The 19,214-nt window shown below is 34.8% G+C and overlaps 1 protein-coding gene across 2 annotated transcripts in view; it reads right to left on the bottom strand.

The window, feature by feature from the left end:
* LOC148951546 (atlastin-like) overlaps positions 1 to 12,712 on the bottom strand; it is a 121,688-nt gene extending 108,976 nt beyond the window's left edge. The window contains exon 1 of one of the 2 annotated variants that reach the window (XM_089091068.1): positions 12,657 to 12,712. In XM_089091068.1, the coding sequence (XP_088947194.1) occupies positions 12,657 to 12,659 (3 nt within the window). In that variant the 5' untranslated portion in view covers positions 12,660 to 12,712. Of the gene's footprint in view, positions 1 to 10,976; positions 11,087 to 12,656 lie in introns of those variants that run through there. The other variant, XM_089091070.1, reaches the window with a different exon arrangement.
* Positions 12,713 to 19,214: the final 6,502 nt, after the last annotated feature.

The raw sequence follows: 19,214 nt of genomic DNA, 5'->3' as shown, positions 1-19,214 counted from the left end.
TCTTAAGTAGGACATGCATATTTCAAGAATTCTAGACTTTCCAGAGAAAGGATAGTCAAAACTAAAATCGTTTGAAGTAGATTAAACTGGTAGATTAACTATGGAATGGCCAAATATTGACAACACTTTAACTGTGAACAACAAAGAAATCTTTGCTCAACCATTAAAGCTGAGAGAAAGTTGGCCATTACAGATAACATTTATAAAGAGACCTATACCACACTAATGTACCACACATTATATTATGGAGACCAAGGTCACACAATAACACTCCATATGATTATTCAATTTCGTCCCTATGCTTGGGACAATTTTTTTCAGTTTTTTGCTTCCACAATCTGAATAGTATTTTATACATTACACATTTAAAAAAGTTGAAGAGAAACAAAGAAATAAAGTAAAAAAGAATATTTATGTCAAATCCACGAGGATCTGCCAACAAGTATTCCCCATGTATTTTGACACGTGTCAAATTGGGTTCCGACTTACGTCGAAAACAGGTAACTTTTTTGTTCTGTCGAATTTGTTGGTGAAAACGCTCCAATTTAAGAAAATCAGAGTTTTGTACCCTTTTCTGATAAAACTTGAAAATTCTAATCATACAACTAGTTTTTCAAGTAACCTCTCTGCAAAAACTTAATACAATGAAGAACAACAATAAATGCAGAAGCATACTGTCATACCCTTAGAAAGCTATGCAGTTTGATATAAAAAGAAAAAGAAACTTGGCGTGCTGACAAAGGGAATAGTCCTTCTTCATGACAATGCAAGGCCTCACATTGCAGGTCAAACCCACGATTTGTTAGAAAGTTTTGACCATCCACCCAACAGTCCTGATCTTGTGTCGAGTGATTACCACCCATTTCTGCACCTCAAGCAACACCTCAGTGGCAACCATTACAATGATAATGACGATGTAAAAACGGCAGTAAATTCTTCATTACTAATGTAGGCGGCAAGTTTTTATGAAAAGGTTACTTTTAAATTAGTTGAGAGGGATGATAAGTGTTTGAACAAACTTCACAACTATGCCGTTAAATAGAGTAAAGTATGTACTTTCTGAAAATAAACTTTCTTTTTTTCTATTGTTGTGTACTTATCTTCAAACAGATTTTACTTAAGACACCCCATGTATTAATCTTTGGTAGTTAATCTCTTCTATTTTGCTTAAAATTAACAACCAAAACATCCCCAGTTTTACACTAGCCAGCTTTATCAATCAGTTACTTCAAAATGCTAAAGTGTTAATAGGAAAAAAATAGTATCCATTGTTTCTGGCTGGCTAAATTATTGAAATTTTCTTTATAGTCTTATGCCTGATTGATAATAGTAGATATTCTGTCAGTATTAACATCTAATTTCAGCAGTTTTATCGGTACTGTTGCATTATCCGGACACCACTATATACTGTAACAAGGAAACCAATCACAAAACCCGTCAAACAGGCTATTTGCAAGTGACCGGTATAGATAAATGATTGCAAAGCCGTGGTTTCACAATGAGTTACAATATTTAAATGATTGTTTTTTGGAGTTTAGGGGGGAAAGGTACCTAGGTTAGATTAGGTTACAAATTTAATATATGCTATGCTTTACCCCTCCCCCCCTCTAATGTGCAAATATATAGCCCAAATTTGTTTCTAAACTATAATATATTCATCCTATTTTATTTCACTAGCATTAACCAAACTTGACTTCTTTTGTTGTGTCTGCATAATGCACCAGTACCATTTTATCATTTTATTTATGTTATTCCTGATTTAGAAAATGTTTTTACCTGATTACGTTAATTTTACCTGATTTAGAAAATGTTTTTACCTGATATGTTTTTACCTGATTTAGAAAATGAGTTGATAAAATTGCTGCATTTACCAACAGAGAATAAGATTGGTACAGCAAGTCGATATTTAAGTGGCTATCATGTCAGTAATTTCTTCTTATTAATTAAAAAAAATATTCTGAAAGAGAAGCTTTTCAAAGAAAAGTAAAGAGCCATATTAAAACCAAAGCCAAGCATAAAAAGTCATGTAATAATCCAAACCTTAAGTAACTAGAAATTTCTCTAAATGAAACTCAGAGAGGAAAGAAAATAGCAAAATTAAATCAAAAAAGGTGTAAAAACGAGGATTTTGTCAGCCAGTGTAAAACCATGAAGAAGAAGAAATAAGCAAATATTTCGACAAGGACCTCCGCCAAGTCGTCCTCAGTGCCAAACAAAAGAGAAAAAAAAACGAAAATCTAACCTTTTGAAGTTTACCCGACAAAGACAGAACAGAACAGGGTGTCTGTTCCGAAATAAAACAATACAAAATAATACTTCAGATGAATTGAAAGAACTAACTAAAATAAACTAGTTTTTAACATGTAATGATTTTAATTCCAAGAAATTTCACCAATTCAAGTTTTTAATTACCTGGTATTTTTGATGTGTCAATGTTGTCATTGTAAAAGATTGTTTTATATATATATAATTGATTTTCAGAAAAGTGAATAGCACAATAACATTTAGAAAGTTTAGTTTGGCAGCAACTCTACTCCTCTTTTTAGTAATTTCTGTTAGTTTGTAGTCTAACTTGATTTTTTTTTATTTCTGCTTGTTTTATTTATTTATATACATATTAATTCAATGTATAATGTAAATATTTGTTTTAATTTATGTTCATTTTGGGTTTTCATTTATTCATTAACAGTAATTTCTGGTTGTGTAAAGTTTGAATTATTCCATTATTATTATAAAAGGGGATCTACACATTGGATTTGACTGTATTTAATATAACTAATGTATAATAGCAGGGGTCAACCGCAATGATGCTCCCAAAAAAAGTGACTTCAGGTATTTCACAACTAAAAAAAATAAGAACCAAGAGACACACAGAGCATATGTAGATGAACTACACAAGTCCCAGTTACTACCTTATGATCGTCAATTGTCTTCTAAAAGCCCATGAGGTTATGGAAAAGAAGGCTGGAAGTCTTATTTTTTCTTCAATTAATTAAGAAAACTTTTTCCACAAAATAAGTTCTTCAAAGAAAAGTAAAGAACTTCATTAGACAAAAAAAATGAGCAAAAATAAAATCAAATAATCTCCCAAGCGTGAGGCCAGAACATAATTTGCACTTTACTGAAAAAAAAATAATATTTTTACTTTTATAACTTTAATAAATCAAATAATATTAACATTTTGATTACTAAATATCAGTATATGTATATTAAACTGACAATACACATTGGCTTTTTTTGAGTTGGGTGCAAATTTCATTATAATCTTGAGAAGGGAAGGAGGTTTTGAACCCAATTCATGTTAATTTCTGCTTCTTTTGAGTTTGACTCGGTTGTTTGTTGTAATTTCTGTTCGGTTTGGGTTTCATTTATTTATCGATACTGATTTGTGGTAGTCTCACGCTTGGTAGGTTATTTGATTTTACTTTTGCTCATTTTTTGCTTAATGGAGCTATGTACTTTCAATTGAAAAAACGTATTTTGCGGAAAAAGTTTTTTAAATTAATATTTTTCTGTTTTATATTGGCATAAACTTTTCGGGGAAAAGTAAAAAAATAATTTAAATTTTTTCGTTTTTTAAGACCTTATAGTTTGGCTTGCTATTTGTATGCTGGAGAACATTTTTCAGAAATTTTTAACAACATGAAACCTTTTAAAAATCTAGACACAAATAGTAGTGTTTAATTTAGTTTCATACCCCCTCTAGTTGACCTGAAACGGAAAACATGATACAATTCACAAAAAAATCTGTTTACTTTCTTTGATAGCTTAGATACACTTACGCTATTTTGATTTGGTTAAATTTTATGAGCAGAAGAAGCCACGTAAGTTTGAACATAATGCCCTCGGTCGTACTTTGGATACTGCTGAGATGCCTTATTGGGAATTAGCATTAACACTGTGCATTTTGATTTAATCTTATGGTAACATTTAGTTTTTAAACATAAAGTCAAATGGGAGGATGGGCGTGGGAGGGGGATTAGTTTACCTCCAAAAACTTTTTAAAATTAAAAACGGCATCAGCCCTTTCTATTTTCAATCGAATGAGCCCTTTTCATTCAAAGTTCCTACGACAACTCCTTTGATGCAAAGTGCCCTGGTCTAAACAACGGCACCAACAAAAAAATAATACATAATACTTACATCGATCTTTACTATAAAAATGTCAAGCCTTCCAATCACTTTCGACTATTAAAAAGGGCACTAGGCCTTTTGATTTCCAATTGAATGAGTCCTTTTTGAGTTTCTACGACAACAATTCCTATAAACACCTTATATGCCCGCAGGGCATAAATTACAACCCTTGACAGAAGGGCTGTGAGGGTGGTTGTCATCCTTGAAGACACAATTTTCAGAACTTTCAACTACGTTAAACAAAATGGCTATCTCAAAATTTTGATTGGATGTGTCTGGGAAAATATTGGGCGTGCAAGGGACGTTAGTCTTTCTCCAATCCCTTTCAACTATTAAAAAAGGCACTAGCCCTTTCAATTTCCAATCAAATGAGCCCTTTTGAAGTTTCTATGACAACGCTTTCAATAAAAACTATATATGCCCCCAGGGGATAACTTACAACCCTCGCCCTGAGGGCTGGGGGGGTCATCCTCAAAGACCTAATTTCCAGAACTTTTCACTATGTTGAACAAAATGGCTATATGAAAATATTGATTTGATGGGTTTGGGGGAATAGTGGGCATGAGGAGGGGCGGGGGGGGGGGGTAGTTACCCTCCAAACAATTTCAACCATTAAAAAGGGCACTAGCCCTCTCAATTTCAAAAAAAACAATCATTAAAAACCTTATATGCCCCCAGGGCATAACTTTCAACCTTTGCCCTGGGGACTCTGGGGGGTTTGTCATCCTTAAATAGATAATTTCCAGAACTTTCAACTACGTTGAAAAAAATGACTATCTCTAAACTTTGATTTAATGTGTTTGGGAAAATGGTTGGCATGAGAGGGGGGTTAATTACTCTCCACTCACTTTCGACTATTAAAAAGGGCAATTTTAATTTCCAATCAAATGAGCCCCTTTTTAAATGTCTACAACAACATTCTACAAAAACCTTATATGTCCCCAAGGTATAACTTAAAGCCCTTACCCTGATGGCTTTCATGGGGTTTTCACTCTGAAATACCTTACTTCCTGAACTTTCGTCTACCTTAAACAAAATAGCTACCTCAAAAGTTTTATTGCATGTGTTTGGGGGAATGGTGGGGGGGAGAGGGGGATAAGTTGCCGTCCAACACTTTCGACTATTGAAAGGGAACTAGCCCTTTCAATTTTTAATTGAAAGACCCCTTTTTGATGTTTTTAAAACATCACTTTCTATAAAAACCTTACCGGCTCCCAGGGCATAACTTACCACTCTTGCCCTGAGGGTTTTATTTTTTCTGGGGGGGGGGATGGGTTGAGACCTAATTTCCAGAACTTTCAAATACGTTGAACAAAATGGCTATCTAAAAATTTTGATTGGATGTGTTCGGGGAAAAGCCGGGCGTGAGAGGGGATGTTAGTGGCCTTCAAATCACTTTTGACTATTAAAAAGGGCACTAGCCCTTTCAATTTCCAATCGAATGAGCCCTTTTTCGAGTTCCTACAACCAAAATTTCAATCAAAACTCATATAGCCCCGGGGTATTACTTATAACGCTTGTCCTGAAGATTTTAGGTATATTCTCCTGCTCAACGGTATAATTTCCTGAAATATAAACTGTGTGAAACAAAATGGTTGTCTCAAAATTTTGATTGGATATGTTTGGGGAAATAGTGGGCATGGAAGGGATGTTACTTGCCTTCTAAAAAGGGCACAAGCCACTCCAATTTCCAATTGAATGAGCCCTTTACAAAGTTTCTATGACAACTTCTTCAATACGAAGTGCACTGCTCTAAAGGAAACAAAATAATAAATGATACAGTGTGCCAATTTGCTCTTATATGCCCTCAGGGCATAACTTAAAACCCTTGCCCTAAGGGTTGTGGGGGAGAATCCTCCTCAAAAACTTATTTTCTATCTGGAAATCAACTAGGCTGAACAAAATGGCTATCTCAAAATTTTGATTAGATGTGTTTTGAGGAATGATGGGCATGGGGGGGGGGCTAGTTGCCCTCCAATCACTTTTGACTGTTAAAAAGGGCACTAGCCCTTTGAATTTCCAATTGAATAAGCCTTTTTTGAAGTTTCTTTGACAAGGCCTTCTATAAAATCTTATATGCCCCCAGGGCATAACTTAAAACCCTTGCCCTGAGGGTTGTGGGCACAGTTTATAGAATTAGCAGTATGATCATACCCTATCTCACCCATTATAAAAACCCGGACCAAGGTGCGAGTGCTCCAAAGAACGTTTTTGCAGATAGAAACATAAGCGGCATTAGATCTTTTCATGGGTAGACAAGTCAGATTTCTCTTGGACACGAAACAAGTGGAAACCCACTATTACGCATAATGCACTTTGTAACCATTTCTCATTGATTGACAGAAACAGACTAACCCGCTAATGCAGAAAGAAGTGGGAGGAGCTTTTTGTTTGTACCAAGAATGAAGACCGGAAATGATCTGCAATAAACTTACTGGATAATTCTATAAACTGTGGTTGTGGGGGAGTGTCCTCTTCAAAAACATATTTTCTATCTGGAAATCAACTATGCTGAACAAAATGGCTATCTCAAAATTTTATTGGATGTGTTTGGGGGAATGATGGGCGTGGGAGGCGGCTAGTTACCCTTCAATTACTTTTGACTATTAAAAATTGCACTAGCCACTCCAATTTCCAATCGAATGAGCCCTTTTCGAAGTTTCTACGACAACTCCTTCAATACGAAGTGCCTGCGTATGGAGAAAGAAAAAAAAATAATACATTGTGCCCACATTGTTCTTTACTTAGGCAGCGCTATCACGCTGCCTATGATTAGTTTATTTGCTCATACAAAAAGGGAACTTTAAATGAAAGCTAAACTCTGATTGAAGTACACAGAACAAACAACCCTAGTAAAGCAGAACAATTGACTATTTACAAAGAGAAATATCATGTACAATTGGCATCTGGGAGCAAGTGTAACAAATCACTGATAGAATTAAACTCAATATAATTAGCATCATTACTTCTTTGGCTTTTTTAAAAGGCAATCAACCAGTTCTGATTTCCTCTTCAAAACAAGTAGTTCCATAGATTTAGCATCATCTGCCCTTTCCCTTTCTTTGGAACAAGCTTTTAGTGCTACTTCAGCACGATTTGAGCTAGACCAATATTCAAAAAGTCCTTCTCCTCAACTCCTTTCTTCAGATATTCTCCTGTTTCTTTCAGAAGAGTTTCACCAATTTCTTTTGTCTATAAAAAAATTTCTGACCCACACTCAATTATTTTCTGCCTCCTCTAGGCCAGGTTCTGGACTGCAGGTTTAGCATCTTTCTTTTCAGCTTCAAAATTTTCTTTTTCCAATTTATCCTGTTTTAGTACTATAAGGTAAAGTTCATAGCTTGCTCTGGCTTATCTTGCCAGACACAACAGCTTCTTTGTGATCAGCATAAGTTTGGGTCTGTTTTCATAGTTGCACCAAGCATCAGCAATAAAAGCTTTAGTGTTTAGTGTCCACTCCTCTCTATGGGCTTACCTGCAAGTCATCAACTGAACCTAACAGCAAAATAGTTGCTCTGCATCTGCACTTTCAAGGCAGAACAAAAGAGCTGCTTTAACTACTCAATCCAAGGCCTGATATTTCAAATCACCATCTGGTGCCTTTAGTTTAAGGATCTTTTGCCAATAGCTATCAATTTGTGTATGTCTGTAGGTGAAGACACAGGTTCCAGATGTAATAAGTCATTCTTCCTAAGCTTTCTCTATGTTCATTTCAAAAGAAGTTCTCTTGCAATGTAGAAAACATCACTGCAACCCATTGGCTGGGAGTCTGGCTTGGGTAGGCTGAAGCAGGTAAGCCTTTGGAAAAACTTGTTGTTTACAGGACATTTTGCCAGAAAATACTGTACAGCATCTTTGATGTTCTTACCAACTCCTAAAAAAAAATTCCTATCTTTCTGAGTCACTTTAAAAGATGCAAGGACTGTCAGGATCTGCTTATTACACAAAGGATACTCTAGATATACTTCTGCAGAACTACTTACACTTTAAACTCCATGGCAAGGTGAAGGTTGTCATTATTGGCATGTCCAATATGTCTAAGAAGTGCTATAGCTCAATATTCAGCACATGAGTTAATTGTTCTTGTGGTTGAAATACTCCAGTGACTTTACTGAAGGTTTTTGCAGAACTTACAACAAACTTGATTTCAGCTTTCATTGTTGGTTTTCTTAGTCAATTGACAATTTTCAAATACTTTGGATTTGAAATAAGGTACTCTAAGCTCTTTTTCTATAGCACAAATTCCAGATAATATTCAATCAGAGTAGGCTATTGCCTGGTCAAGCACTTTGCAGTTTCTTCTTTGGTAAGCAAGATAATGAAGACATGCTTTATGGACTTGTGTTGTGGAGCCTTAACTCTTAGCCAGTACTGGCTAAGATCATCACAACAAGCAGACTATTCAAAAATGATAATTATAAAAAGAAATTATCATCTCAGAACATCCTCTCTGAGTTCCTGTAGTCCTTTTTGGAATGCATTATGCACTGCATGGATGTTGCAGGTACCAATATTTCAGACTTTTTGAATACTTCTTTTTCTTTTCTGAGTAAACAATAGACCAAACTGGACAATTGCTCACAAGCATCAACAGTCTTTCAAGTGGAAGTCCTTCATCTTCTATACACTGGAAGATCTTCTAACTCAGATCCTCACTAGCAGCATGTCCCAGATAACAATTTATAATATCTCAAGTAATAGCTAGTTTTTTCTCCTTTGATCAGTACCAGACTCTTATTTGGAGCTCTTTCACCCCAGCATGGTTTATGGTCTCATCATGTACCAGTACAAAGTCAGCTGTCTGAATATGTTAAATCAAAAGTTCCCTAAAATAAGAAGAAATTGCCTCTGTCAACAAGTGCACAATTTTTTTGGCATTTAACAAGAAGCATTCCAGGAAGCACCCGCAAATATAGTTTGAAAAACATTGACAAAACCATCAAACAAAGATGCAGTAAAAGAATTGGCTATTCAAGACCCATTTTATTTCTACCTTCAAAGCTGCATTGCTTGCAGAACATCTCAAGCCTTCTTCTCTGGTAAAGCATTCCCAGCTTGTGACTTGTTTTTGATTGAAGTTAATCTGGTGAACCTGAGTTGACATGGGTTTAACATAGTAGAAGCATTCATCTTGTTCTCCTTTTTGGCTGCATGTTGAAGAAGAGCTTGAAACCCTTTTTGGTAGCCAAGTGTCTCTTTGCATTTTGCAGTAAAATGAACTGCCACCATAACTACTCTTGGCACACTACTCTTGCACTATGTATCCAGTCCTTTCTTCCCTACCAAACCAGTTTCCCAAAAATGTTTGTCTTACCCCTCACTTGAAATTTGAAAAGAGCAGGTGTTAGAATGGATTTAGAAAGCCTTCTCACTAACTCATAAATTTATGCAAACAAGTATAAACTCATAAAGCCAATGAACAACACTTATTTCTTCTTATGTTTTGATGCCCCCTAAACTTTTGGGTCTTAGTTTGTATTGTCTACAGGCAACAGCTAAACATAAAAAGAGAAGCAAATACTGGAAATTTAACTTAAGAATCTTAGCCACAATGTCCATCTTCTAAGCAGCCAATTTGGGTGGATGTTCAGTGAACAAAGGCCTATGTGCAGCTATGAGAGGATTATTTATCAAGAGTGAACTTACCTTTTCTAGGAACTTGAATTGTTTTTCTAGGAATCTTAAATTAGTTCACTAAATTGCTGAAAAAAAGAGCTCAAAACATGAACAAAAACTGACTTTAGTGACAAATTTAGTGAAGAAGTGACATGTCTCAATAAGTGATTTTAGTGACTGCAGCTGATCCCTACAATTGCTGTTCACTTTAAAACCAAGGTTTAGGGCAGTTTTTACAATAAACTTTTGATTTAACAGCAGTCTGCACATAATATACTCAAAAGAATGCTCCTGGGAGAATGTTGAAAATATTACATAGAATAACTTAAGACACTATTCTCAACATTATTTAAATCCTTACAAGCCATTACTTAGCCTAGCAAATTTATGAACCCTAAAAAGCTTTTTGAGCCCTATATGTGCTGTTGGTTAGATCTATTTCAGAGGGTTTTATTAATTTTACAGCAAAAAGTTTAAGCAAGTTCATGAAAAGTCAGTCCTCTTAGGTGGAAGGAGGGGTGGGGGGAAATACTTCAGAAGATCTTCCCAGAGCGTAGGCTAGTTTAGGCCCCAAAAACACTCCTGAAAGGTTAATTAGAGCTAAACTAGTTTAAACAAAAGTGATGCTAACAGAGGTATATAAGCTGAATCTATACTAAGGTTAAAAGGTATTATCTTTGAGAGTCTATAAGCAGCTTTAAAACGAATTTGTATACTGTGAATTTGTATTGTGAATGAATTTATACTAAGGTTAAAAGGTATTATCTTTAAGAGTCTATAAACAGCTTGAAAATGAATTTGCAACAAAACAATTTTTATCTTTAGAAAGTGCATAAAAAATGTATCAAGTAGTATGATAATTTAATTTTTAGGCCATTTATGTGACCTGCTCAGTATTTAGCCAACCTAAAATCTACTGAAATGAAAAAAATTGCAATTTAAAAAACTAAAGCCAATAAAAAAGAGATATAAGCCTAGAATTGAAAATTTAAGAAAGAAACATTCTTACTTCAGAAAGCAATTCTTTCTTCATAATAGGGTAAAAAACCAGTATCCAATTGAGTAAAATTATGTAAGACTAAAACCCTTACATTTTGTTACCAAAGAGGAATTGAGAAGAATTGTATATATCAGAGAAAAGCTAATAATCTAAGCTATATATTAATATGGTTTTTATTAAAATTATTTAAGATTAAACACTTGAAATTATTAGTTTATTGACTTACCAACAATGACCTCTTTTTGGAAATACCAATTATCCTATTTTGTTGTATATATCCTTTTAATGTTTCCGTTTTATTCACATATTAACAGAAAGCTGATTTTCTTCTGATTCTAAAAATGTAACTTTTATTGTTTGATGTTTATTCTAACAATCAAAAATATTAAATGTAATTTTTTTGTTTGAATTGCTTGTCAAAACAGAGACCACATATTTAATTTAAGCTGACAAATTATTTCTGAAAATTTGACTAAGAAGGCAGGGTTCTTGTTACTGTCCTCACATTGTATCATGCTGTGGTAAAATAGGGGCAGTGCAAAAACCCATTAATATTTTTCTGGAATGCCAAAGAAATGTGGTCTTTCCCAAAAAGAAAAAAAATTTTGTTGTACTTCATTTAAGCAAAAGATCTATTTTGCAAGGTTTCACTTTTATAACACACAGATTTTTAAAGGTCAGGACCCCCTAGAGGGAGAAGGAGTTGAGGTAGGTACTTCAAAATACCTTCCTGGGACATACTTTAGCCTATAGACTCATCCTTGAAAATTTCATTGGTAAATTTTTTGTTATTCATATTATTGACTTATGAATTAAGTAAACATACCACTCAATGCCTTTTTTATTTGAATTTATTTTTTAAACCCATCATAAATACAGAAATTGATGGAAAAAAAACAACAGAAAAGAGAGAGAGAAAAAAAAAATATACAATTAATGGTACAGACAAAGCAAATACACATACACATCAATCAAAGTGACAAGAGTAGAGGTAGCCAAGGATGGCTGATACCCTCCAACTTAGCACAATACTTATCAAGCAACTGATTAACTGCAGAAAATGGATCAGTTACTGCATATTGCCGGATCAGGTATGAATTACTGGTTCTCAATGGAACTTGCAGCAAAAACTTCAAATATCTGAAGAAAATTCCAAATGTAATAATCATTTTTGTAGGAAATGAATTTTACCCCCACCCCTATATATACCAATTCAGGGTATATATTTGCACATCAGGGGGGGTGGGTGAAAAATTTAAACTTACATTTACATAAGAAATCAAATTTACCCCCACCCCCCTAATGTGCAAATATATACCCTGAATTGGTCGGCTATATTCCAAAACTAGCTAAAGTAGAATCTTACCAGTCTTTGAAGCAATTCTGCTATACTTTATCTCAAACCCCCCATATGGCTTAACTCAAATTGTAGGCTACATTGTCATGTGTTTTTCTGTTTCTTAATTTTGTTAGTGCTGACTCAATTAAGAGTAGGCCTACACATGTTCAAACAAGAGAGTTTCATGGCAAATGCATGGAAACTTTAAAAATTTTCCTTCTCAAAAGCCTCAATTCTAGGCTTATACCAAAAAATGGATCAAAAACTGAAAATTAAGGTAGCCTATGCCTCTTGTGCTGTTTATATAGTTCAGATGGATATCTGTTGAGCATACAATCTTCTAGGCACTAGAAATAAGAGAAGGGTTGACCTCATATCTTGAGAATACTTTCCCAGGGTATATTTTTGGCCCTGTATTCATTCCTGAAAGTTTTATTCACCTAACTTCCCCACTTTTCAAGATAAAAAGAAGGTCCTTGACATAAAATTGTTTTGCTAAAAAAAATATATGAGTAAAATTTTATGGGAATCAGAAGGTTCAACTAAGGTGAAAGTCAATCCACTTGCCATTAGCTAAGTACAAAATTCCCTACATTCAATGCCAAATTTTTCTATGAGTTCTTCATTGAAAATACACCAGCGTTGTGTAAAGTCTGCAGAAACAGTATTTTAATCAAAAAAGCGAAATATACAAAATCGTATAATAACTAACATTTGTTTAATAATGATGTCAATGATGCTACCAAGACTGATTGAACTAACGTTAAAACCTGAGCTAACAGAGCTACAGTTATTTTCTAGCACAAATATCAAATTATCACAAACAATGAATGCAACAAAAACATAAATAACATATAAAAAACATATCTTACAAAGTGAACCCAAGATCTTGCGGTAGGTGATGCTTTGTCATCACCCATGTCTGTCATAAGTGGAGTTCAACAAGGCAAGCTTTCTTGGGCCGATACTCTTCTGCGTTCTTATTAATTATTGGCCACGTGTTGTTAGGAATTCAACCTTAAAAATATTCGCAGATGATGTGAAAGTTTACAGGTCAGTCATGAATGAATATATCATTTCTTTACTTCAAGGGGATTTGGTTGATCTTCACCGGTGGTTTACAGCGCACTCTATGTTCCTTAACGAAACCAATTGCAACGCTGTGCACTATTTCCGTATACTCCTTAAACATTACAATTACTTCGTTAATGGTAAATTAATTTCAAGCGTCGAGTATGTTCGAGACCGTGGGGTTTGTTTTGCTTGGAGCCTCAAATTTGATAAACATGCATCGGATATCACCTATAAGGCAAGTAACCAATTATTACGTCTAAAGCGCATATTTTCTACTTTTAATCTTCGTTCATTGATTTTACTTTATGTATCTATTGTACGTCCAATACTTGAGTATTACTCATCAGAATGGTATCCCCTTATTAAGAGAGGTAGAGAAAGAGTTGAGAAAGTACAACGTAGAGCCACCAGAATCATACCTTATCTGAGACATTTACCATGCCACCAGAATATGAAGAGACTACATTTGCCTAGTCTTCAGTTCCAACATCATAGAGCTGGCCTAATAAATACATTCTGCATTGTTAAGATAATTGATAATATCACTCCAACTCACTGCTTCACTTTTACAGAATACAGTAGTACCCACCAACACTAAAGCAAAATATACCCACCATGTTCACAGGAAAGAATAGGCTAAAACTCTCTATCTAGCAGAGTGTGGAAGACTTCGAACGCACTTCCATCAGAAACAGTCGTGACTATTACGGTCCAGTCTTTCCAAAGTAATTATTGTTGCTGATTTTATTGTTGCGTTTTTTTATTGTTGCGGATCCTGATTGATCAATATCATCCTCTTCACGAGTTGAAAAAGCATCTTTCCCCGAAATTCCCTTAGCTATGTGTTAATCTTGTCGAGTGTTTCTATGAGAAATCTTAGGTTTATAAGAAGGCACATATGAGCAAAAAAAACAAAAAACTTAATAGATTACAAAACGTATGAGAATATATGGAGAGATAAATAAGAGTGGTCAAATAAGAATATATTAGGAACATTAAAAAAAATATTATGGGTTGTAACAAAACTGTTTTTCTAGAGACAGGCTACATCATTGCTTATATTAATTGCAACAAGTCTTCAATCTTTTATTATTTATTTTTAAATTTTTTTACACAGAGAAACCTGATATGGAAGAGGAGATCTTATAAACTTTGGAAGGGGCTTGTTCGATTTGAAATTGGAAGTTCTAGTGCCGTTTTTAAGAATAAAAATGATCAGAGGGAAACTAGCCTCCTTCCTCCAGTTCTTTTTTTTCAAAAGCATCTGATCAAAATTTCGAGTTAGATGTTTTTCAAAATAGTCCAAAAATCATATAACACTGCCTCCGTGATTAATACTAACTCCCAGAGCCTGAGGGTAAGGATTGTAAGTTGCGCCCCGGGAGCATACAAGATTTTGATGAACAAGAGGTCGAAGAAACTTTGGAAGAAGCTTATTTGGTTGAAAATTGAAAGTTCCAGTTTTAATTGTTGGCAATATATACCGGTCTCCTAGTGGGTCTGTTCCCTCTTTCCTTCAGATTCTTGATGAGGTTTTGGAAGCAATCCAACAACATTCATGTGAACTTGTCATTATGGGCGACATTAATATTAATTTATATCATTAAAAGTCTTACTCTTCCTTGGATTTTCTCTCAGCTATGCTTGCTTGTGGCACATTACCTTCAGCATGCATTCCAACTCACACAACTGATACTACTTGATAATATTTTTTCATTGTTGAAATTGGTGCAAAATTTTGTATTGATGAGTTTAAGACCATTTACCTGTTTTTCCGTTATTGATTTTTCTGACTCCTTACCTTGGAAGCTCCAGCAAACTCGTTTTTCGTCTTTAAAATTTAATGATCAGGAGTTGGCTCTTCTTAGATTGCGGTTGGCAGATCATTTATGGGGTATTTTTGAAAATGAATGTGATGTAGATTCACTTTTTAATTCTTTTTATGACTCTTTGAAAGAAATTATATTGGATACTTGTTATGCATTCCAGCTGAATCCGGGATCAAAGAGAACAACTTCTTTGAATTCTTGGATGACTCCTGGGCTCCTTAGGAGCTAGAGGAAACAAATAACCATTCGAAGGCTTACAGGTCCTTTAAGCCATCTTCACGTGTTTATCGGCCTAAAATTCTTTAAGCTTATAGACGAGTTTACAATTCGCTTTGCCGGAAGGCCAAATCGTCATTTTATGATAATCAATTCTATGCGTGCGGTAAAGACATTAAGAAAACAAGGCAAGTAGTCAATTCTGTTATCAGGCCATCTTCTCGGCCCCCATCAAGTGTTTTGATTGATGGTAAAATCGTAGACGGTGAACTGAAAGTGCAAGATGCACTTGTTTTGCTAATATCGGGGAAGCCACAACCTCTTCTGTAAATCCTTCTTCTCTAAATGATTTTAGGTCTTATCTTTGACCTTCCTGTAATTATTCAGTGGCTTTGGAGCCTATCTATGAAGTTGAAAGAGCCAGAATTTTTAATGGTTTAAAGGGCTCTTCATCTTCAGGCCCAAAGCGTATTTCTACTAAGGTTGCCAAGTTCATTCTTCCTGTCATTGCTTCTGCTCTTACGAGACTTGTCAATATGTCTTTTGAAAAGGGTGTCTTCCCAAGTGCTTTAAAGCGTGCTCGTGTTATTATATTTTTAAAGGTGGATCACGGAGTGACCCTGCTAGTTATCGTCCTATATCTCTCTTATCAGTGTTTAGTAAATTTTTTGAAAAAGCCATGCTTTCTCGACTTCTCGATTTCCTTAATTCCTAACATTTTTTTTCATTATTCCCTGGTTTGGCTTTGCCCTCAGTTGAGTGCAAAGCACTCAGCTAAGCATGCATGTGTGATTCTTTTGAATTATATACATACATCTCTCGACTCTGGTCTAATACTTTCTGCTCTTTTTTTCGCTATACGAAAAGCATTTGATACAATAACACACAAGATTCTTCTTTGGAAACTATACCATATTGGAATCATAGGGAGTACCTATTCTTGGTTTCTATCATATTTATCTCTTCGAGTTATTTCGGTTGATCCTCTCTTTTCCAACCCGTCTGAAATAGAGTTTGGTGTTCCACAAGGATCTGTGATTGGGCCGATACTCTTTTTAATTTATGTTAATGACCTTATAAATGCTATTAAAAATCTAAAACCTACCACTTGCTGTCGTATTTGTCAACCTACAACTGTCACTAATTTTGACAAGATTTCGTCCTTCTCTGATATACTTATAGCTTTTGTGGATGACAGTACTCTTGGCACAGCCGGTAGAACCGAGTCCGATCTCCGTTCAAAGACGATTGCTCTTTTTGAAAGAGTTACCGAGTGGGTTGATGTTATTTTATCTTGCCTTAAATGTTATAAAGTCATGTTTTCTTATTTTCTCAAGAGTTTCAAGGGGTTGCTCTGATTTAAAGGAAATACATGTATCGAGAGGTTCCCTTAATAAGCCTAGGGATCGTTGCGTTCAGTTCCTAGGTGTCTTGCTTGATAGAAATCTCTCCTTCAAGTCTCATATTGACTACATTAAAATCAAAGTCTCCAGAAGCCTTGGGACCCTTAAAAAATTGAAACACATTTTTCTAGGGCCAATACTTAGACACCTATTCTACAGCCCCGTTCAGCCTTATGTTTCATGCTGTTCTATTATTTGGATGTTAACTTTTCCTTTATCACTGAATCCACTTACAAAACTATATGATAAAGCAGGTACTCTTATACAGGATACTAACTGTTCCCTACTTAAACCCTTGCTTGACTTGAGATCTCTCTATTTCTCTATTTATATCTCTCTCTTTATACCTGTCTTGTGCTTCTTTTAATTTGCTCAGGTTACATGACAAGCTTCCTGTTGCCCTACGTAACAATATTTTTTTTTCCGAGCAATCGACTTATTTTGTCCGCACTTCCAATACTTTACAAATACCTTATACTCCGTCAATACGGTCTGAGTTTAACCTCATGGTAGCTTTTAATATGATTTGGAACACTCTCTTGGAGTCTTATTTGTGTGGGTGGATTCATGTATTACTCCCTTGCCAAGGTTGGACTTTTTTTTGGGTGGGGGGTATATTGTTTGGTTTGGCGATGTGATTTTATTATTTAAAAAATGTTTGATGAATGTATTTGTTTATTTTTTTTTTCGTTTCGTTTCTCCCCTGTGTTTTCCTGGTCATAGAGCTTTACAGGGGAGAATACGTTGAAGTATTTGTTATTTTTATGTTTAATTTACCGTTAATTTTGGTATTCAGTGATATATTCCTTGTTTTGTCTGATTCAATAAATTCAATTCAATTCAAATTCAGTTCAAATCAAATGCATTCGAAAGAAATTTTGAGAAAGTCATTTTGTTCAAAATAGTAAAAAGATGATAAATAAAAGTTCAAATAAGGATAAAATCCTTTTAATAGACAGTGATGATGATAATAGTGATAGAAATTCACAAAAAATACCAGATATTTCAGTCACATATACAGTGACTGTTATCAGTATTAAAACTAAAATAACACAATTTAAAACAAAAGTGTATATACTAAATCAAATAACACTACATATTGTCTAAATCTCTAATTCTTTTCAAAGCAAAGGCGGAAGCTATTCTCTTTGACCTTCTTGTATTCGGTTCATTAGCGTTCAATGATATAACATTTGGACAAAGATCAACTACATTGGGGGAATTGAACTTTACTCTGTCAGATTTTAATAAATTATCATAGATAGAGTTCAGCCCAAATTCGCCTGTATCCCGATTCAAAGCAATATTCTTGAATCAGGTTTTCTTTATTTCAAGAGTTTCACGAAAATTTTGCTTTAAACCCCGATCCTTAGAAATCAAAGAGACATTCTTGAACAAAATAAAATGGTCTGGAAAATTAAAAATGTGTTCTGAAAGGGCTGAAGTAAAATCTTCAGACTTAGAATCTTGCTTTAAACCCGAAGAAATAGAATTTTTGTGTTGCAATAATCTCATTTCCAAACTCTGGTTAGTACGTCCCACATATGAGCTTCCGCAAGTACATGGGATCTGAAGTACCCCACTTTGTGAATTTCTATCACTGTTATCATCATCACTGTCTATTAAAAGGATTTTATCCCTATTTGAACTTTTATTTATCGTCATGGAAAGGCAGTGTGGTCTCCGAAATTATGTAGTAAAAAGATCAGACAACAAATACTGTGGGGTCCACACACCCCGTCAGAACCCAAGGAAAAGTATTGTAAGTTGTGCCCCGAGGGCAGATAAGGGAAAAGTTTTACTTTCACATAAGGGCTAACATACACTCACACTCACTTCTGATTAGAGATCAGAAGCTCTAGTGCCCAATGACATATTCAAAGTGACCAGTGCAACTTTGGCTATATAAAAGGAACAGAGGTAAATTAAAAAAAAAAACTTTCCGAAAAAGAATTTTCTCATCTTAAGTACAAAAAAAAAAAATATTTCTTCCCAAGGGCACTGTGGGAATAAAATGGATGATGTGAACTTCTACCCCCTAAAATATAAACTATAGTTAACTAAATACCTGACAATCAACAACAGACAGAAATTTATTTAAAAAGAAACTTTTTTAAAAGAATGTTTTTCAAAGAAAAGTCGAGGTCATATTTAACTTATGATCAATGAAAAAACTCAAAACAACTAGAAATTATTATTAAAGAATAATGGAAACGCTAAAACAAACTACTACTACTAACACTACTAACAACTCATTGCAGCACCAGGCCGCCTGAGGCCAAAAAAGCTATGCACGCTCCTCCTCCATCCCAATCTATTCAAAGCCTCCCTTTTTACACCCGCCCACGAAGTTCCCATTTCCTTTAAATCTTTCTTTATGACGTCCGCCCACCCCAAACGGGGACGATCTGCTTTCCGATCAGCCCTAGATGGTTGGCTGAAAAGAACAATCTTCGGCAATCTGTCATCCTTCATCCGCACAACATGCCCTAACCACCTCAACCTTTCTTTCATTATAGACCTAGAAAGCGGTATTGAACCACATTTTTCGTATAGCCTATTATTTGAAATTCGGTCAGTCAGCCGGGTACCCAGAACAATCC

The sequence above is a fragment of the Artemia sp. Qi Xiang Cuo genome, chromosome 6 (genome assembly GCF_049724085.1).
Source record: "Artemia sp. Qi Xiang Cuo chromosome 6, ASM4972408v1, whole genome shotgun sequence".
Classification (NCBI taxonomy): Eukaryota; Metazoa; Arthropoda; class Branchiopoda; order Anostraca; family Artemiidae; genus Artemia; species Artemia sp. Qi Xiang Cuo.
The sequence above is the reverse complement of the archived record's forward strand: the minus strand, read 5'-3'. Positions and strand labels throughout refer to the sequence as shown.